The following is a 24,317-nucleotide window of genomic DNA, read 5'->3' on the forward strand; positions in this document are numbered from 1 at the left end:
GTTAGTCATGGTGAAGGAGTTTGGACATTATTTTAAGTGGTTAGATGTAATTGGAAGGCTTTAAGCAGCAGAGTAACATTCAATTTTAAAAGATCACTCTGGGCCAGGTGCGGTGGCTCACACCTGTAATCCCAACACTTTGGGAAGGCGGAGGTGGGCGGATCACTTGAGGTCAGGAGTTCAAAACCAGCCTGGCCAACATGGTGGAACCCCATCTCTACTAAAAATATAAAAATTAGCCGGGTGTGGTGGCGCATGCCTATAATACCAGCTACTTGGGAGGCTGAGTCGGGAGAATGGCTTGAACCCAGGAGGCAGAGGTTATAGTGAGCTGAGATCACACCATTGCACTCCAGCCTGAGCAACAAGAGCAAAACTCTGTCTCCAAAAAAAAAAAAAAAAAGACTGGAGGAGGAAGTAAAAAGAACACAAGAGAAAAACAAACAAAATAGCTAGTTCTCAGTGGGGAAAGAAAGCAAAATAATTTATCAAGTATGAAAAGCAACAAATGAAAGCTTTTTTTTTCTTTTTTTTTGAGACGGAGTTTCGCTCTTGTTGCCCAGGGTGGAGTACAATGGCGCGATCTCTGCTCACCGCAACCTCCGCCTCCCAGGTTTAAGCGATTTGCCTGCCTCAGCCTTCCCGAGTAGCTGGGATTACAGGAATGCGCCATCATGCCCAGCTAATTTTTGTATTTTTAGTAGGGACGGAGTTTCTCCATGTTGGTCACGCTGGTCTTGAACTTCCGACCTCAGGCGATCCACCCGCCTTGGCCTCCCAAAGTGCTGGGATTACAGGCGTGAGCCACCGCGCCCGGCCACGAAAGCTTTTTCATTTAATCTACATAATAAACACATATTGCTATTCTCTTATGTATGAGACTCTAACAACAGAGTCTCATATGAGTATGAGGGTCTCATACAAGTCTCAAAGTCAACAGGCACTGAGTAGCCAAGTCAGGATTTAAAGCTCATTTTGTGGTTACAGGAAGGACAAAAAGTAAATAAGCCCATAATGTCGTGTACATTCAGAATTTTTATTTTAAAACAAAGAATCAGAGTAACAATAGAAAATCCATATGGAAATATTCACAATCTTCTCAGTGAGAAATGGGACCCTGCCTTACTGCCAACCTACTGTTTGAGGAGCCAGAAGTTGACATGAAGTTGCAAGGTCACCTTTTCAAGCTAAAGCCCACTCCATAGCTATGTGCATTTTTTTTTTTTTTTTTGAGACGGAGTCTCGCCCTGTGGCCCAGGCTAGAGTGCAATGATGCGATCTCCGCTCACTGCAACCCCTGCGTCCCGGGTTCACATGATTCTCCTGCCTCAGCTTCCCAAGTAGCTGGGATTACAGGCGCCCGCCACCATGCCCGGCTAATTTTTGCATTTTTAGTAGAGACAGGGTTTCACTATGTTGGCCAGACTGGTCTCGAACCCCTGACCGCTCACCTAGGCCTCCCAAAGTGCTGGGATTACAGGCGTGAGCCACCGCATCCGGCCTCAGCTACGTGCATTTTTATTCAAAGGCTCCAGGAGCAGAGGGAACAGTGAGAACTGAGAACCAAGATACTGTCACTGGCAAGGGTTTGGCTAAAGGGTCTGAGATGTGTAAGCACCAAGAAGGGAAAGGGAGACTGAGCAACATATGAAAAAGGGGCTGTAGGAACAAACACAGAGAAAATAAGTCAACAATAACGTACTTCCACCCAGAGCAAAGTGACAGTGCACATACATTCATCCTCTCAAGTGTGGGCTGCACTGCACATTGACTCATACTGTCTAAACCTGGTTTATTGGAAAGATTCAAGTCCCCTGAGGGCATTCGGCATAGGACCACAGTGACACGGCAACAGACATACGCAAGCGTGCCGTGAGCCTAAAGCAACAACACACTTTAGATAATAATCGCTCAGAAAAAAATCCTCTCCCAGAGCTGAGGTTACAAATTCCAAGTTTGCTATAAACATTCTTTGGGGAATTCCTTTAAAGGTATGAGTTAAAATAAAACAGAAAATCAACACCTAAAATCTCCTAAAGAACAAAGTGGAAAAATAATGAATCTCTACCAAGAACCAATTATTTTAGGTTTCTCATTTGGGTGGCTCTCCCACGAGATAGGTGGCGGGATTACTTCAAAAGTAATGAGACTACTACAAGGAGTTATTTCATCCAGTGAGGGGAACAGGCTTTCTAGAAATCACTTTCTCTTCCCTGGACTCCATCCAAAATTAGAACCCATCAACCGTCATTAACTACAATGCCCATATTAGTTAATAATCCTAGATTTCAAGTACTACTACTACATGTAAACTATTATCTTAAAGAAAAAAGCTCCAAAGGAAATCAGTAGCTTTATTATATAGGTATATGACTTTTACGAGAAATTAAACTTAAAGAGTTTCCATCTGAAGGACAGAAATTGTTGAAGAGGTAATGTACAGACCTCAGGCACCACATCATTTACCCTCCAATAATGAACAACATTTCTCCCTAAATTCTTATTGCACCTTAACCTCTCCAGCATCAAATCTTCTACTCTATAACCTCTCTTTAAACACCTCCCTCTAATCTCAATTTCCTTCTGTTTTTATTATTTGGCAAAATTATGCTTAAAAAAATAAATATTTCCATCATGACATATATATACCTATGTAACAAACCTGCACATTCGGCACATGTATCCTGAAACTTAAAGTAAAAAAAAAAAAATTATGTAATTAAACCAGAGGATAAAATAAATAAAACTCAAGTTAATTTGCCGCGTAGAGCTGTATGGAAGTGAGGAAGGTGCTCTTACATAAACCCCCTCCGGCTTCCACACTCATATGTATCTGCTTCCTGGTAAGTCTCAGGTTGGGGGAACTGCAGCTTACTTTTCCTCTCCTATATCCCCTAGTGCGGCAATATCAGAACCCAAGGGAGGAAAAGCTGGCAAAGTTGTCATATGCCAAGCGGCCAATCCCTCCTGAAATGAAGGTAGGTTCACTCGGTCTCTCCTAAGCAGAAGAGGATGTCCAGGAAATAAAATATTTAAAAAGCCATTGAAGATCCAACAAACTGCAGCCTTGGGGTGCTCATGGAGTGCATGGGATGAGAAAGGAATCAAGTAGCAGCATTCAGAAGCAGTCCTGGGTTCATCCTGATGAGGTCTCTCCCTTGTTGAGGGAGAGGTGGCTTTCCCATGCTGGGAGGGAGGTGGAAGGAGGCACGACTTAGACATTGGTGGTGGTCTCCTTAGCAGGCTCGATGCTGTTCATCTCCATGATGCCGTCCTTTCCAGATCTATCTGCACCGTGTGCCTGCCCTTCAAAGGCCCGTGTGATATCCTCAAAAGTCCTGCCACGGGTCTCAGGGACTTTGAAGAAGGTAAAAGCCAAGAAGGTAATGAGGAAGCCGGTGAAGATAATAAAAACGTAGGCTCCTAAATAGTACTAGTGAAAGGACAGAAAAAAGGAAGATTGATATAAAAATCTGGTCATTGACAAAGTCAATTTCCTTCACATTCATATTTCCAATAGGCTTCAAGCTATAACCCTTCCATATTTAATGAAAACAGGTTTCTTCAGATTCACTTATGATTCCATTGCTAACTTACTGTAGTTCTCTCTAGTTTTCTTTCTGCCATTCCTTTTCATTACAGTTAAATGCTTCCAAATGTCTACTGAGTATTCTTGGACTTTTGAGTATTATTTTTAAAATCTGTGTTTCTGGGCCGAGTGCGGGCTCACGCCCATAATCCCAGCACTTTGGGAGGTCAAGGTGGGAGGATCAATGGAACCCAGCAGTTTGAGACTAGCCTGGGCAACTCCATCTCTATGAATTTTTTTTTTTTTTTTGAGACGGAATCTCGCTCTGTCACCCAGGCTGGAGAGCAGAAGCTTGATCGCAGCTCACCATGAACTCCACCTCCTGGGTTTAAGTGATTCTCTTGCCTCAGTCTTCTGAGTAGCTAGGACTACAGGTGTGTGGTACTGCAATGGTGTGATCTCGCTCACTGGGATTACAGTCATGAGCCACGACGCCCAGCCTAATTTTTGTATTTATTGTAGAAACAGGGTTTCACCATGATAGTCAGGTTGGTCCCCAACTCCTGACCTCAAGTTATCCACCCGCCTAGGCCTCTCAAAGTGCTGGAATTACAGGCTTGAGCCACTGTGTCTGGCCGCAAATTAAACTTTATGAATTATTTATTTCTGCAATTTTCCATTTAATATTTTTAGACTACAGGTAACTGAAACTGAAGAAGAGGAGGGACTACTGTATTTTTTTATTTATTTAGGGATGGAGTCTTGCTTCCATCAAGCAGGCTAGAGTGCAGTAGTGCGATCTCAGCTGGCTGCAACCTCCACCTCCCAGGTTTAAGCGATTCTCCTTCCTCGGTCTCCCAAGTAGCTGGAATTACAGGCATGCACCACCATGCCCAGCTAATTTTTGAATTTCACCATGTTGGCCAGGCTGGTCTTGAGCTCCTGACCTCAGGTGATCCACCTGCCTCAGCCTCCCACAGTGCTAGGATTACAGGCATGAGCCACCATGCCAGGCCCAGACTACTGCATTATTAAGGAGTATCTTCATGTCAGCTTACATAGGCTGGTTTTAAGATAAGGTGAGTTTACTTACAGCAGCGGAGGGGAAGAGCAATCCGACTAGGAAGTTGGAGGTCCAGTTGGAGCAGCCGGCCACTGCCATCGCAGCTGGGCGGGGGCCCTGGCTGAAGAGTTCGGCCACAATAAACCAGGGAATGGGGCCTGGTCCAATTTCAAAGAAGGCTACAAAGACCAAGATAGCCCCAATACAGACAAAGCTCATCCCATTATAGTTATCCTGTAAGAGGAAGGAACAGAGAAAATTAAATTTAAAGACAGTGTAACCTAGTATCTAGGTTCCCAGAAGCAATTAACGGCAAGCTCCTCCTGTCCCTGACGTACAATACAAAGAGTGGCTGTGGAGTCAAAAGGCTTGGATTTATTTTTATTTTTATTTTTTGAGACAGGGTCTTACTCTGTTGCCTATGCTGGAGTGCAGTGGCACTACAATAGCTCACTGCATCATTGATCTCCTGGGCATAAGCAATCCTCCCACCTCAGCCTCTCCAATCGCTTGGACTTGAAGCATGTGCCACCACACCTGCCTAATTAAAAAAAAATTTTTTTTGGCCAGGAGCTGTGGCTCACGCCAAGGCAGGTGGATTATCTGAGGTCAAGAGTTGGAGACCAGCCTGGCTAACATGGTGAAACCCAGTCTCTACTAAGAAGTACAAAAATTAGCTGAGCGTGGTGGCACGCGCCTATAATCCCAGCTACCTGGGAGGCTGAGGCAGCAGAAACACTTAAGCCCAGGAGGCGGAGGTTGCAGTGAGCTGAGATCCTGCCACTGCTCTCCAGCCTGGTGACAGAGTGAAACCCTGTCTCAAAAAAAAAAATATTTTTTTGTTTTTTTGTAGAGAAAGTTTCTTGCCATGTTGCGTAGGCTGGTCTTGAACTTCTGGGCTCAAGCAATCCTCTAACCTTGGCCTTCCAAAGTGTTGTGATGACAGGCATGAACCACTGCGCCCAGCCAGGATTGGATCTTTTTTTTTTGAGAGAGAGAGTTTCGCTCTTGTTGCCCAGGCTGGAGTGCAATGGCACCATCTCAACTTACCGCAACCTCTGCCTCCTGGGTTCAAGCGATTCTCCTGCCTCAGCCTCCCAAGTAGCTGACATTAGAGGCATGCACCACCACTCCTGGCTAATTTTCTATTTTTAATAGAGACAGGGTTTCTCCATGTTGGTCAGGCTGGTCTTGAACTCTCGACATCAGGTGATCCGCCCGCCTCACCCTCCCAGTGTGCTGGGATTACAGGCGTGAGCCACTGCGCCCAGCCGAGGATTGAATTTTTCAATCCCATCTATATGATCTCATATATGTCACTTTGTACTGAGACCATGTCATCATCTATTAAGTGTGATTACCTTGATATTATTCTAAGAATTAAATTAGATAATTTATTTTATAAGCTATAATAATGTTCTCTAAATGTAAAGATTCTAACAGTTTACCTCCAGTTCTCTGATGACCCATGTTTCTTAAACTCTGGGCATCCTGCTTCTCTCCTCTGACTTTATTGACAAACTGCAACCTTAACAACCCACCCCTTGTGTCCCAGAAGTCAACTGTAACCTCTTTTCTTTCCCCCTCCCTTTTTTTTCACCCAAAGAGCACTTACCTTTAATAACAAAGAAATAGTCATGAGCGTGGAACAAAAAGCCATCCCTCCAAGGCCTATCATATGCAGAGTCCTTCTTCCTGCCCTTTCCACCAGAAATAGCTGGAAGAAGAATATGACATGAAACTTCAGTTTTCCTTTCCATGAAAACAGCATCTGAGCTACTTGAAATCTGCCTTACCAACAGCAGGCATATCCATAACAACACTTGTTATGGATACCCCTCCTGTGATTTATGATTTTATATACATACATATTGTGTTCCATTCACAGGTCCTGGCTCAAAATCCCCATAGCCCTTGGTAGAGTCTTTTGCCATAATGTTGGGATGCTTCAGGCCTCAGGAGCAGGCCTCAGATAACAGAATTCTTCTCTGACTTTCTCTTGCCCTCCCACTTGGCAGGACGCTAATCTGACTGTGGGTCATAAAACCCTCATTTCAGAGAGGGTCCTGCCCCATACCCTACAGGAAGAAACGCTACAGAGAGGCCAACAAATAATCTAAGCAGACAGGCCCAGCTGGGTTCAGATCATTCCCTTTTTGTCCAATCACATGTCAGAACAGTTGTCCATGCTTCAATCATGGAGAACCAATTAAATCTGCATAAAAGGCCCAAAAGGCAGGGTGTGGGGAGCTTCCAGATATCTGAACCCGTGAAAGCTGACAGGAAGGTCAGCAACAACTCATCTATGTGCTAGGAGTGCACCCCAACCCCAGAGACAGAAGCTCCCATGCTCAGGATCCCTCCAGACCTCGCCCCGTGAATCTCTTCATCTGGTTCTTTATTTCTGTGCTTTAAAATATCCTTTAAATCAAACTAGGAAACAATTTCCCTGAGTTCTGTGAGCCACTGTAGCAAATTAATCAAACCCAAAGAGGATGTAGTGGGAATCCTGATCTACAGCTGGTGAGTCAGAAGCACAGGTAAAACAACCTGGAGCTTGTGACTGGCATCAGGAGTTGGGGGCAGTCTTGGGAAATCGGCCACCAACCTGTGAGATCTGATGCTATCTCCAGGCAGACAGTGTAATAATTAAAAAATCGCAGGACACCTAGATGGTGTCCACTACGGAACTGATTGCACACCTCACGGGGAAAAGTTCTCACATATTCTGGGGATCACAGATAACTTGTTGATTATTGTTCTTTTAGTGTAAAAACAGTGGAGTAACAGAGCTTGAGTTTTTCCAAGCACCTCTCCTCCAATTCCAAGTTCAAAGCATACTATATAGTCCCTTCTATACTCCCTCCTTTCCCATCCATCCCATATTTGCTTGAAGAGTGAAGACTACATCCAACATTAAATTTATCTCTTTTTCCCAAAGGAAAATTAAGCAACAAAAAGGTAACTAAATGATGGTAGGGTCATGCAATCCATCTTTGAACATCTGTAGCAAGGATTCTTTTCTCGCCTCAAAATTACCAAACCATCCAACTTACAGAAACTACAGTGAAGATAGTATTAACCACACCCGCGCCGATGGTGGCATAGATGGGCTCTTGAACACCTGCATCCTTGAAGATTCCTGTTGAGTAATAGAACACCTAGTAGAAAAGAAAACATGCAGCTTTGATGCAATTCTGCACACCACTTACACAGAACCCTCAAAAATAAACTTAAAAGTCCCAGTGGGTAAGAAGTCCTTTTTCTAGGTTTTCGTTCAATACTAATATCCCTTCTGCAAATGAATTATCTTCTGTATCTTATCTCCTAGTCTGGATCTGTCACCCAGGCAGGAGTGCAGTGGCACAATCTCAGCTCACTGCTACCTCCACCTCCCAGATTCAAGCGATTCTCCTGCCTCAGCCTCCTGAGTAGCTGGACTACAGGTGCCTGCAACCACAACCAGCTAATTTTTGTAGTTTAAGTAGAGATGGGTTTTCACTTTGTTGGCCAGGCTGGTCTCGTACTCCTGACCTCAAGTGACCTGCTCGCCTTGGCCTCCCAAAGTGCTAGGATTACAGGCAGGAGCCACCGCACCTGGCCCTCCTTTCTCTTTCTAAATGTTCTTAATGCTAGCTACTCATTTACATTGTTTCTTCTAAAAATGCTTATTCCCACTGTTCCATTTCCTCTTGCTTATGTCCACTTCACTAACTTACCTGAAGGTGTAATTCCTACTAACTGGTTTCTTTTTTATAAGTTGAGACAGCAACTCACTGTTGCCGAGGCTGGTCCTAAACTCTTGGTCTCAAGTGATCCTCCTGCCTCTCAGCCTCCCAAGTTGCTGGGATTATAGGCATGTGCCATCAGGCCCAGCTAAATGCTTTTTTAATTGGCTCTTCCCCAAACTCTCAAAGCATTGATAGGGACATCGATGTCTCAATTTGATAGTGAACTAATTGAATAACCTTATCCTGCTCATTGAATAAGCAGAGGTTGGGCTGTGTTTCCTAGGCCTAGGCCCTTTTGAAGTGTTTTATGAAATAATACCAGCTACTATTGCAATTTAATATATATTAAATAAATTATTATGTTGTTTGCTAGGCACTGTGCTAAAATCTAAAGTTGCTATAACTACCATAGTTAAGAGATATTAAAATACTGGACTCAGACCTCAAGTTAACAAGGGAACATTATCTAGGTTACCGAGGTTCACTTCAGTTTATTTCACCCAGAGTATTTGCCTCCATAGCAATATTTATTAGTCTTTTTGATGAATATGGACCTCTACATTGGGATTTACCTTCTCATGAAACAACTCTTTAAATCCCTAGTACGTAAGATGTAAACTATGTATATTCATATTTTCTAAAATAAGATAATTGTTTTTTGAAACTGAGATTTGTGGAGTCATTATTGAAAAACCTGCAGCTCTAGGGCTAATTAAGACTGTTAAGAAATCTCAACATATTATATGATGGCGTCAAGCTTGTGGGGAAAGATATTAGGCTAGTGCAAAAGTAATTACTTGAGCAGTTTAAACAAGCAATAGGTATGCCAATTCTTTTCCTTAACATAATGTCTACACGTCAAAAACCTAATGTACATGTACACATCTCAATAAAATTTCTCATAGTAAAATGACTTTGCTATCTAGTGTCACCAAGCAAGGTAACCGCTACATCATCTCACCTAAATAGTTTACTCTGCTAGGTAAACATGATACAATGCAACCTCTTACCCATTTGCCCATAAGGGAAATTAGAAATCATCATTTGTGCAAAGTAGGTTGGAAAAGTGATTTCCAAGCCTGCTGTGCATCAGATTTATTTTTTTACGGACAACTTTCATGTCTCTTACACAGAGATTCTCAAATTCAGCTGACTCAGGAATCCCAATCCCCATAATTCTGATGCAGCCAGCTTTGGGTGAGATTATACCTGGCGCAAAATCTACTCATTGACTAAATTGGGAGCCAGCTTAGTCCAAGAATAATTAATGTACATGCCGGGCGAGGTGGGTCACACCTGTAAGGCCGGCACTTTAGGAGAGAGAGCTGAGGTGGGTGGATCACCTGAGGTCAGGAGTTTGAGACCAGCCTGGCCAACATGGTGATATCCCTCTATTCTCTACTAAAAGTACGAAAAAATAAGCAAGGTATGGTGGTGCGCACCTGTAATCTGGGCTGTAATCCCACCTGTAATCTCGGGAGTCTGAGGCAGGAGAATCATTTGAACCCAGGAGATGGAGGTTATGGTGAGCTGAGATTGTGCCACAGCACTCCAGCCTGGGTGACAGAACAAGACTTCACCTCAAAAAAACGATGGGCCAGGCGCAGTGGCTCACACCTATAATCCCAGCACTTAGGAAGGCCGTGGCAGGTGGATCATGAGGTCAAGAGATCGAGACCATCCTGGCCAACATGGTGAAACCTGTTCTCTACTAAAAATACAAAAATTAGCCAGGCAATGGTGGCACACGCCTGTAGTCCCAGCTACTCAGGAGGCTGAGGCAGGAGAATCGCTTGAACCCGGGAGGTGGAGGTTGCAGTGAGCGGAGATCGTGCCACTGTACTCCAGCCTGGGCGATCGAGTGAGACTCTGTTTCAAAAAAAAAAAAGAATGTACACACCATACTCTGAAATGGCAGGAGTCTGTCCCTCAGACTGCTCACGGATCACTTGTCATTTCTCACAGGTGATCTTTTACTGATCCTGTTTTGCAGGGCCTGGACTGTGGTGAGGCAGCTAGGGAGTTGCCTCAGGTGCATTCTTTTATTCTTTCTTTCTTTTTTCTTTTTTTAAACAGGCACAGAACTAAGGCAAGGTACATTCTTTAGAGAGGTGCTCATTCTCAGGGCTACACTTGCACGTAGCTGCCTCACCTGCCTAGTCCCAGCTCTGCTGCTCTGGAGAGTCTCGGGAGCACATTTTTCTCCAGTAATACGTGTGGCCTACATTATCATTTCCAAATGAAGAAATTTGAGACTGGGATTCATCAAAATCACCTAGGAGGCTTTTTCTAACTACTGTGTATTTCCTCCCAAGTTTTTTTTTTAAAGACAGGGTCATACTATATTTCCCAAGCTTGACTCCTGGCCCTAAGTGATATTCCCACCTCAGCCTCCCGAGTAGTAGCTGGGACTACAGGCATGAGCAGCCACCACACTTGGCTCCTCATAGATTCTGACATAACAGCCTCTAACCCCTCATAAGAAGCACTGCCACTTCAAATACAAATATCCTGGTGTGCTAGGTAGGAGAAAAGTTCCAAGAACCAACTTACTATTTTGAGCATCAAAATGCTCAAAATAGTAAGTTTTGCAAAATGCTTTGTTACAAAATAATTTAATCCCATTGATCAAAGTCTGTCTGAAAACCCTTAGGGGATGAATCAGTATTTAAAAAGGTGGGACAAGGGTGCTCTTAATATCCATATTGACTAGAAGGCACAGGAGTACTCTCTTCCTACAATCCACAGTCAAATGCAGGAAGCTGATATTTGCATGGAATACAAGGGCTATCTGCCAAATGCTAGCTTCCGTTTTGCCACACTCTTTAAACTATCATCTATCATGCCCTCTTTAAACTACCACGCTCGCTATACTAGTTGTAAAAACAGACTGGTAAAGTCAGTTCACTCTGAAGTTGCCAGTGTCCTTCCAGGGTCTTTTTTTTTTTCCTTTTTTTAAATTTCAGAGACACAGTCTCACTCTGTCTCCCAGGCTGGAATGCAGTGGCATAATTATAGCTCACTGCAACCTGAAACTCCTGAGCTCAAGTGATCCTCTTACCTCAGCCTCCTGAGTAGCTGGGACTACAGAGGCACACCGCCACCACACCCGGCATTTTAAGTGAAATACTTTAAGACACGTTTGACCCTAAAGTATCACACTCACAGCATTGATCCCAGAGAGCTGCTGAGAGAGCTGGAGCACAATGGAAATGATGATGGGCTGTCGGTAGCTGGACACTCTGAAGAGCTCTAGCACGGTGACTTGCTTTTCTTGTGACATCCTTGCACTCTCATCTTTCATCTCCTGGATGTCTTGGGATACATCCTGGGTGCCCCACAACCGCTGGAGGACTGGTGAAAAGAAGAAAGAGGAAAGGATAAAGAGAATGTGCTGCCCCAAATTCATTCTTCCTGTAAGGCAGCCAGGAAAGGGCCGCACGAGGTGAGGTGATGGGTAGCATCCATTCCTTTTTTTTTTTTTTTGAGACAGAGTTTCACTTTTGTTGCCCAGGCTGGAGTGCAATGGCATGATCTCAGCTCCCTGCAACCTCCACCTCCCGGGTTCACGCGATTCTCCTGCCTCAGCCTCCCAAGTAGCTGGGATTACAGGCATGCGCCCCCATGCCCGGCTAATTTTGTTTTTAGTAGAGACAGGGTTTCTCCATGTTGTTTCAGGCAGGTCTTGAACTCCTGACCTCAGGTGACCCACCTCGGCCTCTTATAATGCTGGATTACAGGCATGAGCCATCACACCCGGCCTGATAGCATCCATTCCTAAACCCGCCTTTTCACCTCACTCTTTAGGGGCTGAAAATTTTACTCAGGAGTAATCAGAACCCTCCTCACTTGGATTCTGAGAGGCAGGGAAAGAGTGTAACAGAAAGTAGGTCCAGTACAATCATCCCTAAAACAAACCACAACCATATAATTCATGTAGTAAGGTGTGAAGGATACTCACTCTGCTTAGCATTCTCCTCTTCTTTTCTGTTAATGAGCAAAAATCTGGGACTTTCAGGGCAAAATGGAAGGGCTGCACTTTGTAGGATAGCAGGAAGGATGGTAAAACCCAGTAGCAGCGGCCATAGCTCTTCAGACCCAAGGATGAGTTCCAGACCAAAGATCTAGAAACCACACAAAGATAATGCTATAAATCCCATACTTCACAGGCCACAAGTTCATTAAAACACAAAAAGTTCAGAAAATCATACATTCTTTTACCATGTGAAAAAATAAACAAATTGTGCTTCTTTTCCTTTCTCTACTCAGCGTGCTTTTTTTTTTTTTTTTTGAGACGGAGTCTCGCTCTGTCACCCAGGCTGGAGATCAGTGGCACAATCTCGGCTCACTGCAAACTCCGTCTACTGGGTTCACGCCGTTCTCCCGCCTCAGCCTCCGGAGTAGCTGGGACTACAGGTGCCCGCCACCACGCCCAACCAATTTTTTGTGTTTTTAGTAGAGATGGGGTTTCACCATGTTAGCCAGGCTGGTCTTGATCTGCTGACCTCGTGATCCACCCACCTCGGCCTCCCAAAGTGCTGGGATTACAGGCGTGAGCCACAGCGCCCGGCCTCAGCCTGCTTCTTCAGCTACTATCTATTATCTAAAACTTCCATATGTAATTGAACATGTGCCAGATATTCTTCAGTGCTTCACCTATGTTAACTTTTTTAATGACCCATGAAACTAACACTCATTAAGTATGAGAAGTTCTAGAGTACCTGGGCCACCAGAATTCCAACAACGATGCCCAGCTGGTTGAGAGTGCCAAAGGCACCCCGCAGGGCAGTAGGCGAGATCTCTCCAATGTACATGGGCACAAAACCTGTGCAGAGTCCGCAGAAGAGGCCAATAACCAAGCGACCCAGGATCAGCATTTCAACCGACTTAGCTACTTTACACAGTCCCATAAAGCAGCCACCAGTGACAGCCAACAGGTTGACGATCAGCATTGAATTGCGCCTGTAAGGTTAATCAAAGACAAAGTGGAATTAGCAAAGTGAGAGGCTCCTAACTTCTCCTCTGTCCTCATTATTCTGTTCTTCTCCAGGCTCATATCATCTCTTTTTTTTTTTAATCTAACTTTTGTTTTTCACTTTCTATTATCAGAACATTTCTAGTTGGGAACCAGGTGTGATGGTGCCCGCCTGTAGTCCCAGGCACTCAGGGAACTGAGGTCGGAGGTCAAAGCTGTAGTGAGCTATGATTGGGCCATTACACTCCAGCCCGGGTGGCAGAGCAAGACCCTCTTTCTTGGGGGGTAAAAAAACAAAAGAACAACATAATCAAGTAAAACAGGTTGCTTTACTGATTTTTAAATGTGAATTCCAATTGCATTTCTAGAATATCTAATTGGCATTTTTTTTTTTTTTTTTTGGAGACGGAGTCTTGGTCTGTCACCCAGGCTGGAGTGCAGTGGTGGGATCTCGGCTCACTGCAACCTGCGCCTCCCAGGCTCAAGAGATTCTCCTGCCTCCGCTTCCAAGCAGCTGGGATTGCAGGTGCATGCCACCACGCCCGGCTAATTTTTTGTATCTTTAGTAGGGACAGGGTTTCACCGTGTTAGCCAGGATGGTCTCGATCTCCTGACCTTGTGATCTGCCTGCCTCAGCCTCCCAAAGTGCTGGGATTACAGGCGTAAGCCACGGCACCGGCTTTTTTTTTTTTTTGAGACGAGATTTTGCTCTTTCACCCAGGCTGTTGTGAAGTGGCCAGATCTCAGCTTACTGCACCCTTTGCACCCCCACTGCAGGTTCAAGTGATTTTCCTGCCTCAGCCTCCGGAGTAGCTGGGATTATAGGTGCCTGTCACTACGCCCGGCTAATTTTTGTATTTTTGGTAGAGACAGGGTTTTGCCATGTTGGCCAGGCTGGTCTCGAACTCCTGACCTCAGCTGATCCACTTGCCTCGGTTTCCCAAAGTGCTAGGATTACAGGGGTGAGCCACCACACCCTGCCTAATTGGCAAATTAAAACAGTTCCTTCATTAGTCATAAATGAAAATATATTCTACCTTCTAAAACATATTGTTAAGCTTCTATAGAATAAGACTTTTTTTTTTTGCTATTATCCACATTTGCCATAGACTAAGAAGCACAAAAATAATTCCTACCAATCCTGGGTAAAATAATAAAAACATTTATATGAAACCCCAACTTTTTTAATACAAGTAAACAACTTCGGACCTTGTAAATTAAGTATGTTTCTGGAAACCCCATAGTTGAGTTTACTAGGGAATAATTCTGAACTATCCCTAGCTGGACTGCAAAGGCCAATCACTCACAGTTCATCTCTTGCACAGCTGGGTGGGAGCTCTCCAGGGTAGTAGAGCTCCAAGCAAGGGCAGTCATATTCGGGGCCAGTTGGACTAGGTTTCCCTTGATTAGAATTCAAGGTGTTCTTATTCAAAGGCATCATCACCTCCCTGCCCTAACTCTCCACACTTGTCCTCAATGTGGCTGGTAGAGCCCACTTCCTTGCCCAGTTTCTAGTCAATACCTGCCAAAGCGGTTGACGAAGAGTCCGACGGAAAAGGAGCCGATCATACCCCCAACGGAAAATATGGCCACAGACAAGGACCAGAGAGACGTGAGCAGCACCTCAGAGGGTGGGGCATTTCCCTTGTCCGTCAAAGTTTTATTGATAAATTCCTTTATGATCTGCAAAATAAAAGGGTTGGTGGAAGAACAGACTGTTACAGTTGGATGAGAACAAAAGACAAACATTAGGGATCATTTCCTTCCTAGAGAATCAAGGGAATAAATAGACAGGAATGGAAGGGGCAGATAACGTATTGGAATTTATGTTAACTCTCCCTGGAATAGTAATTCTATTTGTCCTGAAAATCCCAGTAGGTGGCAGCACCGATGTTCACAGTCTACCCCAGCCCTCTGCTAAGGGAACCCAGCTTCTTTGTAACTAACCCCTAAGGGATAATACAGGATGTGCATCACTTTGAGGTGAAAGAGTGGGAGGAAGAACAGCACCGCCCAGCGTTCAGGGAGTAAGTGAGCTTTGTGCTTCGATTAGATGACCCCACTAATTTTCCCCACCAATATTGTCTCCATCTTCAGTCTTGGACAGGATAGATACAAAGTTTGTCTTAAAATCCCCTAGTTTGGGGAGGGACCCTCACTAACTGTGTTGCTCAGGATGGTGTTTAACTCCTGGACTCAAGTGATCTTTAAGCCTCAGCCTCAGGAGTAGCTGGGACTCCAGGCAGGTGCCACCATGCCTGGCCTTAAATTCTGAATTCCTGAAACCCTACTTAAAGGAATAACTTCCCTATTCTAAATTCTAATTATTGTGGCCTGGCACTCACCTTCTCAGGAGCATTGATGACCCCAGTGTTGTAGCCAAATTGGAAAGAGCCGATTGTAGCAACTGTGATGGCAAAGATCAGAGCTGGGGTGACCTGGAGGGAGGGAAGACAGAGGAGAGAATAGTCCTTAAAACTTGTGATTGATGACTGTTTCTTATTAATTATGGAGCTGTATTAGGAGAATTTGAGTTATGAGTGGTATGAAAAGAACATCCAATAAGATTTAGGTAATTAATGGGGAAGACAAAGGAATAGATTATACTAAAGAACTTATCTGGAGATAAGAATGTGAAGTTAACTCGGTAAAAATGAAAGAAAATTGGGGAAGGAAGAAGTTAAGAGAAACTGGGTTGGTCAGTTTGGAAATATTTAAAAACTTGCATCAGGCAAATGTAGGCATAGAATTCCACTCACGAACTGGGAGGGCAGAGAAAAAGACAGTCTTGGGTAGGATTACTAAGAATTGACCATTTTGGAAACAAATACAGTGCAGTCTGATCTGTACCCCAGACTCCACGGAAGCCCAGTGGTGGTGGTGGAGGGGGTGGTAGTTTGTGTCTTCACTGCTGGGCGGCTCTTTGAGTCTCTTATCTCTCAGGACCATGTAACCTACTGGATCTACCCACTGCATCCTGGCCCCATTTCAGTCTTCGTTTATTAAATACAGTTCTGCTATCCCTAACTCCCGCGCAGGGGAAGAAAGTACTTACTCTGAACCCAACATATAAGAGACATTTCTTAGTGGGGAGAACCGGTCATCTTCACCTTGCCTGGAATAATTCAGCCGGGCGAGACATTTTCCATTTCTGCCTTGGGGCAGCTCAATTTTTATACCTGAGGCCAACTTCTACGCCATTCCCCCCCACCCCACCACCCAAAATCCCTTCAACCTTTCATATCTTAAACTCCTTTCCTTTCAGGTCAGGCAGATTAGGCAGCAGGCTGGGAGCTTCAGCAGGAGAAGTGACCTTGCCTGCAGCCTCCCAGATGTCTCAGTCCCAGCTAAGCATCGGTACCCCGGAGGGCCTTGCCAGTGCAATGCTCTGTTAAATCTTTTTCCGTTTAGTAAAAATCTCTTCTGTCTCCTCTCATCATTCACTATCTTTGAGAGCCTTTTCTTCTTTAGTCTCATAATTTTCCATCCCTTTCTTATTTTCCTACATTTTCTTTCTTTCTGCTTTGTAGAGATGGGATCTCACTATATTGCCCAAGGCTAGTCTCAAACTCCAGGCCTCATGTGATCCTCCTGCCTTGGTTTCCCAAATGCTGGGGTTATAGGTGTGACCCACCACACCTGGCCCCTTATTTTTAGTTAAATTTATCTTGGTAAAAAATGCCTTTCTTGCTGCGCGCAGTGGCTCATGCCTGTAATCTCAGCACCTTGGGAGGCCGAGGCCGGCGGATCGCCTGAGGTCAGGAGTCGAGACCAGCCTGACCAACATAGAGAAACCCCATCTCTACTAAAAATACAAAATTAGCCGGGCCCGGTGGTTCATGCCTGTAACCCCAGCTACTCAGGAGGCTGAGGCAGGAGAATCACTTGAACCCAGGAGGCGGAGGCTGTGGTGAGCTGCGGTCGCTCCATTGCACTCCAGCCTGGGCAACAAGAGTAAAACTCAATCAGAAAAAAAAGAAAAGCCTTTCTCCCTGCAAATAATGCATATACAACACTCAATATTTTAGTATGTCCTGCACTCACGATTTTAACCCTAATAGGAAGGACAACTGGAATTCTTTCTCCTTAGCATCCACGAACTCCATATGTTATAGGACAAACAGATGGCCAGACCCTGGCCTGTGCCCCCAAACACAGACCTTTTCAAGGTCTAATGCTTCCAGAGAAGTCTTCACACTGGCTCTGAGACCCACACTTGTAATCCATACAACCAAGCAGCCCGATCCTCTAAACACTCAACCATCTCGTCCTCAGTGGCATATGGTTACCTAAAATAAACCTGAGAAGCAAACACAACTTCTCCGGGTGACTTTCCTATGATAAGGTGAACAGAACTGTATGACATTCAAAGAGAACTGATGAAGCGGCAGCAGTGCAGGCTAGAGACGAAATGAAAAGGCCTTGAGATGGCTTGGTGACTTAGGAGAAAATAGAACAAGGAGATTACCATTAATATTTGCCTTTCTGAGTGTATCCCAAACAAGCAAAAATAACCAGTAATTATATCATTCTTACCTTCTGTGTCCCCATCGCTGTAATCTAATTCAAGTCTTCAAGAAAGATCTAAGGGTGATTCCAGAAACAGCTTTTTCAGCCAACAAAACCTTCAAAATGTCCTTCTCAGCAGCAAGTTTTCTCCACGTCCTCAGGAAGGATCCAAAGTGTCACCATTACAGCATCTCTGGGTCTCGCTGGGATCATGACTATTTATAATCTCCGCAAAGGGTGGAGCCTGAAAGGGCGACAAGCCCCCAGCCCCACCCCACCCCACCCCACCCAACCCCCCTGAAGCAATCTTGTGATCTCTCGGAATTCTGTGTTATCAGAACTACCCCCGCCCCCGCCCCACAGACAATAACGCCCTCCCTCCCCCCTCTCTTAAAACCACATCCTTCCACTCTCTCCACCCTGGGTTTTTTTTTTTTTTTTTTTTTCAAAAGCTCATCCTTACTCCTTCCCTCTTCTAATAGCAGCTAGAGCCTCTTAGTTTCACAGACAAAATGCTACCAGAAAAGCCTGGAGGGAGGGCAAATACACTATTTTTTGCTCTCGCATCTGCTTGGGATTAAAACAATCTACAGAGAGATTAGAATAAATCTATCCATACAAAACAAAGTCAAGTGGGTGCTACTATCAGAGATTTAAGGTTGTTAGAAAGAGTGTTAGTAAGAATTCTTGATCCTGTGAATTTATAGGCTGGGTCTACAATCTTTTTTTTTTTTTTTTTTTTTTTTTGAGACGGAGTCCACAATCTTAAAGGGGAGGGAAAGACAGCCTGAGAGAAGAAAATCAGGGAAATAATTTTGCCAGTGTTCCTTTCTTCGCATAATCTCACCTGGAAGGAAGAAAACCTGAATGTCTAGGAGCCAGACCAACTATCAGGGCAGCAGGAATAAGAGGTTCAACTGTTTATGGAATACAATCCATATCCTTTTTTTTTTTTTTTTTTTTTTTTTTGATACGGTGTCTCTCTCTGTCGCCCAGGCTGGAGTGCAGTGGTGCGATCTCGGCTCACTGCAACCTCCGCCTCCCGGGTTCAAGCAATTCTCCTGCCTCAGCCTCCCGAGTAGCTGGGACTATAGGCGCCCGCCACCACGCCCCGCTAATTTTTGTATTTTTAGTAAAGACGGGGTTTCACCATATTGGCCAGGCTGGTTTCAAACTCCTGACCTTGTGGTCTGCCCGCCTTGGCCTCCCAAAGTGCTGGGATTACAAGTGTGAGCCACCACGCCGGGCCCTATATTTAATAAGGCATTTGCCATATCACCCATTCTGAATTCTGCATCACTTTCTGCTAGTCTCAAGCTTATAGCATCTAGAAATGCAATAAATACCGAATTCAATTAAGCAGGTATTTGCCGAATACATGCTATGTATCAGGTACTCTCCAAGAAGTTGGTGATTCTTCAGTGAATAATAGAAAAAAAGGCCGGGCGCGGTGGCTCACGCCTGTAATCCCAGCACTTTGGGAGGCCGAGGTGGGCGGATCACGAGGTCAGGAGATCAAGACCATCCTGGCTAACACGGTGAAACCATTCTCTACTAAAAATAAAAAAAAAAAAAAATTAGCCGGGCATGGTGGCGGGCGCCTGCAGTCCCAGCTACTCGGGAGGCTGAGACAGGAGAATGGCGTGAACGCGGCAGGCGGAGCTTGCAGTGAGCCAAGATAGCGCCACTGCACTCCAGCCTGGGCGACAGAGCAAGAATCCGTCTCAAAAGAAAAAAAAAAAAAAAAGAATAATAGGACAAAAGAGTTCTGACCCACAAGTCATTTATAGTGTTTCCCTTCTTCCCTTTTTATAAAGTATAAAAAGGGACTAGGGCAAGTAATTCTCACATAACTGGAAAAGATTATTAATATCCTATTAGTTATGGACTGTGAGTTTCTTGAAAGAGAAGTGTTAGATAAGTATCTGATTACTAAGCTATACAAGAAAACTGAACAAGCTAAGCAGGAGAAGAAAATAGGAATGAGAACTGAGGGAGGGATAATCGGGGAGAGAGAAGAGTGGTTCCAGGTTGAGAGTAAACAAAGCAAAACAACTTGGTTTGTGTTTAAACAGCTGGGTAAGTGGGAGATAGTATCTAGGCTTTTTTGGAGGAGGAATATCAACTATCAAATTCCTAATGCCCATTAATTTGTAGCTTGCAACCCTTTCAGTACTGGAGGTGGCGGGGTGGGTGAAGGAAGCTTGGTAAAGAGATAAAATTTTTCCCAATGGTGAATTGGAGAAAGTGCATCTTTCTTTAGGGTTTTGGTTGAAGGCCTAGAATTCAAATTGATACTGCTGGACCCGAGAAAACTAGATTACTGTTGCTTCCTCTGCTTTAACGAGGATATTGTTAAAATCTGATTTGATGACAACTCCCCTCCCCCATCTCACCATTGCCTTCCAGGAAATGCTGAGCCAGAGGCCCCTTTAGTCACCACAGCAACTGAATTTAGTATCTAAAGGAAAAAGGATATCCCAAAGGGCAGTGCTGTCCAATAGAAATATAATATGAGCATGTCACATTATGGTTTCTAGTAGCCACACTAAAAATTTTAAAAGAAACAAGATAAATTTTTTTCATAATTATTTTATTTAACCCAATATATCCAAAACATTGTCATTTCAGCATGCATTCAATATAAAAATTATTAATAGTTTACTTTTTTGTACTAAGTCTTTGAAACATATTGTATATTTTAAATTTACAAATTAAAGGGATATGTAGCCCTACCAAAACAACAAAGTTGTGTTTATCAGGAAAATATTTTAAATTGCATATCGAGCATTGCATGCAGGCAAATTGCATACGGCCAAGCCTGGCCGCCTAGCCCAGTGGTACACCAGGGTGGTCTTGATCTCTTGATCTCTTTTTTTTTTTTTTTTTTTTAGACAGAGTCTTGCTCTGTTGCCCAGGCTGGAGTACAGTGGCGCGATCTCGGCTTACTGCAAGCTCCACCTCCCGGGTTCACGCCATTCTCTTGCCTTAGCCTCCCGAGTAGCTGGGACTACAGGCGCTTGCCACCGTGCCCGGCTAATTTTTTGTATTTTTAGTAGAGACGGGGTTTCACCGTGGTCTCCATCTCCTGACCTCGTGATCCTCCCGCCTTGGCATCCCAAAGTGCTGGGATTACAGGCGTGAGCCACTGCGCCCGGCGATCTCTTGATCTCGTGATCCGCCCACCTCAGCCTTCCAAAGTGCTGGGATTGGCTGGGCGCAGTGGCTCATGCCTGTAATCCCAGCCCTTTGGGAGACTGAGGCGGGCAGATCACCTGAGGTCACGAGCTCGAGACCAGCCTGGCCAATGTGGTGAAACCCTGTCTCTATTAAAAATACAAAAATTAGCTGGGCGTGGAGGCGGAAGCCTATAATCCCAGCTACTGGGGAGGCTGAGGCAGGAGAATCGTTTGAACCCAGGAGGCGGAGGTTGCCGTGGGCAATTGCACTCTAGCCTGGGTGACAAGAGGGAAACCCCATCTCCAGAAAAAAAAAGTGCTGGGATTACAGGCGTGAGCCAGCTCGCCCGGCCCTGGCCATATATATTTTTAAAGGTTACAATTGGAATTCAGCCGAGTCTTGAGAATCTAAAAATGTGTTGACCTGGGCACAGTGGCTCACATCTATAATCCCAGCATTTTGGGAGGTTGAGGTGGAAGGATCACTTGAACCTAGGTGTTTGAGACCAGCCTGGGCAACACAGTGAGACCCCTTCTCTAAAAAAAAAAAAGAAAAAAAAATTAGCTGGACGTGGTAATGGCAGGTGCCTATAGACCCAGCTACTTGGGAGGCTGAGGTGGGAGGATCACTTGAGCCCAGGAGGTAGAAGCTGCAGTGAGCTATGCAGCCTGGGCAACAGAGTGAGACCCTGCCTCAAAAAAGAAAAAAAAAGTATGTTGAGCATATTGAGACAAGTGTTCCTTGGGCAAATGGCACCTGGGAGGAACCTGATGCTCAAAAACCAGTTCTGCACTGGGCTGGCCCGGAAAGCAACAGGAATGTCCAAGCTTAGATAGTCCTTCACCCTGGCCGCTAGAGAAGAGTTGTAATGTAAATCTCAATCCTGGAATCTAAATCTGCAGAATGTAAATCTCAATCCTAGTTTCATGCAGCTTTGTGGAATGGATGCTTGCTAGTATGATAACCAAGTGGAAAACAAACATAAAATCTAAAGTCAGGGAACACAAGGCTTTAAACGCATTGAGGTAAAGACAGGGAAAACTGTCTCTTTCATAAAACAATATAAGTGGCATTTCAAGACACACTAAAAAGCTAGTAACTGGGCCAGGCGCGGTGGCTCACACCTGTAATCCCAGCACTTTGGGAGGCCAAGGCGGGTGGATCACCTGAGGTCAGGAGTTCGAGACCAGCCTGGCCAACATGGTGAAACCCTGTCTCTACTGAAAATACTAAAAAATTAGCTGGGAGTGGTGGTGCGTGCCTGTAATCCAAGCTACTCAGGAGGCTGAGGCAGGAGAGTCACTTGAACCTGGGAGGCAGAGGTTGCAGTGAGCCGAGATTGCGCCACTGCACTCCACCCTGGGCAATAAGAGCAAAAACTCCATCCAAAAAAAAAACAAAAACAAGACCGGGAGCGGTGGCTCATGCCTGTAATCCCAGCACTTTGGGAGGCCGAGGCGGGTGGATCACGAGGTCAGGAGATTGAGACCATCCTGGCTAACACGGTGAAACCCCGTCTCTACTAAAAATACAAAAAAATTAGCTGGGCGTGGTGGCGGGTGCCTGTAGTCCCAGCTATTCAGGAGGCTGAGGCAGGAGAATGGCGTGAACCTGGGAGGCGGAGCTTGCAGTGAGCTGAGATTGCGCCATTGCACTCCAGCCTGGGCGACACAGCAAGACTCCATCTCAAAAAAACAAAAAGAAAAACAAAAACAGAAACAAAAGAGCTAGTAACTGCTCTAAAACTTTGCTTGCATCTGTAATATTCCTCATAAAGAACAACTTTTGTTAAAGCAACTTTTTTATCTTCCTTTATTAGGTTAGTGTAGGCAGAGTTCACTTTGAATTTGAAAACACTGTAGAAAATAAGTCCTCAGGGTGAAGAAAGAAAGAATTTGAGAAATGTTGATTTTCCTGTCTATAGTGGGTTTAAACCATCCATCCGTCACTCCTGTTGGCCCTGAAGGGCCTAATCCCAGCTCCCAGGCCCTTACCACGTTCAGAAGGGTCTTCTCTCCTCCTCCCTCTCCCTTCTTCAAAAATGAATCCATTCCACATCAGTGCTAGATGAATTATCCTAAATCAAAATTTGAATTGTATCAATTTCCTACTCAAATATCTTCAATAATTATTGAATAAAGCCTAGACCAGTACTGTCCAATATAAATATAATGTGAACCACATATGTCACTTAAAATTTTTCTTCTGGGCATGGGGTCTCACACCTGTTGTAATCCCAGCATTTTGGGAGGCTGAGGCGGGCAGATCACTTGAGGTCAGAAATTCAATACCAGCCTGGCCAACATTGCAAAAGCCCGTCTCTGTGAAAAATACAAAAATTTAGCCAGGTGTGTGCTACCCGCCTGTAACCCCAGCTACTTGGGAAGCTGAGGCATGAGAATCACTTGAACCCAGGAGGCAGACGTTGCAATGAGCCAAGACAGTGCCACTGCACTCCAGCCTGGGTGACAGAGTGAGACCCTGAGTCAAAAAAAAAAAAAAAAAAAAAAAAATTAAGTAGCCACATTAAGAAAATAAAAAGAAACACATTAATTTTAATATTATCCTTTGTATACCCTAATATACCCCCAAATTCTCATTTCAGCATTAAATTAATATATATAATTATCAACGAGATATATCTTGACTCTTCAGCATGATCCCAACTTAGGATGCCAGGCTTAGAATATACTTAAAATATACACCCAAGAAAAAAATTGGAAGTATACCTACCCTTTGCCCCAGCCAATCTAACTATTTGTCAGTTTTCAAACAGGCCCCATTCCCTGCCTCATAGTTTTTACTTTGTCTTACTTTGCCTTAAAAAATAAATCCCCAGCCGGGCGCGGTGGCTCACGCCTGTAATCCCAGCACTCTGGGAGGCCGAGGCGGGCGGGCAGATCATGAGGTCAGGAGATCGAGACCATCCTGGCTAACACGGTGAAACCCCGTCTCTACTTAAAATACAAAAAAATTAGCCAGGCGTGGTGGCGAGCGCCTATAGTCCCAGCCACTTGGGAGGCTGAGCCAGGAGAATGGCGTAGCGTGAACCCGGGAGGCGGAGCTTGCAGTGAGCGGAGATCGCGCCACTGCACTCCAGCCTGGGCGACAGTGCTAGACTCCCTCTCAAAAAATAAATAAATAAATAAATAAATAAATCCCTTTCATTCCTGCTCGTACAAATCTTTCCCATCCTTTATGGGTCAATTCTAATGCAAGATCCTTCTGGCCAAAGGACATACATTTGAAGATTATGTGTATTTTTTTTTTTTTTTTGAGACAGTCTCACTCTATTGCCCAGGCTAAAGTGCAGTGGCGTGATCTCAGCTC

The 24,317-nt window shown here is 44.6% G+C and overlaps 1 protein-coding gene across 1 annotated transcript; it reads right to left on the reverse strand.

The window, feature by feature from the left end:
• Positions 1-1,017: 1,017 nt before the first annotated feature.
• LOC101123934 (solute carrier family 2, facilitated glucose transporter member 3) lies at positions 1,018-18,166 on the reverse strand. Its single transcript, XM_019038382.4, has 10 exons — positions 17,835-18,166; positions 15,644-15,736; positions 14,821-14,981; positions 13,045-13,285; positions 12,285-12,447; positions 11,490-11,677; positions 7,649-7,753; positions 6,208-6,309; positions 4,623-4,826; positions 1,018-3,433 (listed from the first exon to the last, which is right to left on the reverse strand). The coding sequence occupies exons 1-10, from the start codon at positions 17,847-17,849 to the stop codon at positions 3,215-3,217; spliced, it is 1,491 nt and encodes a 496-aa protein (XP_018893927.1). The 5' UTR covers positions 17,850-18,166; the 3' UTR covers positions 1,018-3,214.
• Positions 18,167-24,317: the final 6,151 nt, after the last annotated feature.

This window comes from Gorilla gorilla, chromosome 10 (assembly GCF_029281585.2).
Source record: "Gorilla gorilla gorilla isolate KB3781 chromosome 10, NHGRI_mGorGor1-v2.1_pri, whole genome shotgun sequence".
Lineage (NCBI taxonomy): Eukaryota > Metazoa > Chordata > Mammalia > Primates > Hominidae > Gorilla > Gorilla gorilla.

Coding starts and splice junctions, on each gene's coding strand:
- LOC101123934 (XM_019038382.4), bottom strand. Junction 13,286..14,820: donor TTCGTCAACCGCTTTGGCAG/GTATTGACTAGA, acceptor TTAACCTTACAG/GCGCAATTCAATGCTGATCG. Junction 3,434..4,622: donor TGCTCTTCCCCTCCGCTGCT/GTAAGTAAACTC, acceptor TCCTTTCACTAG/TACTATTTAGGAGCCTACGT.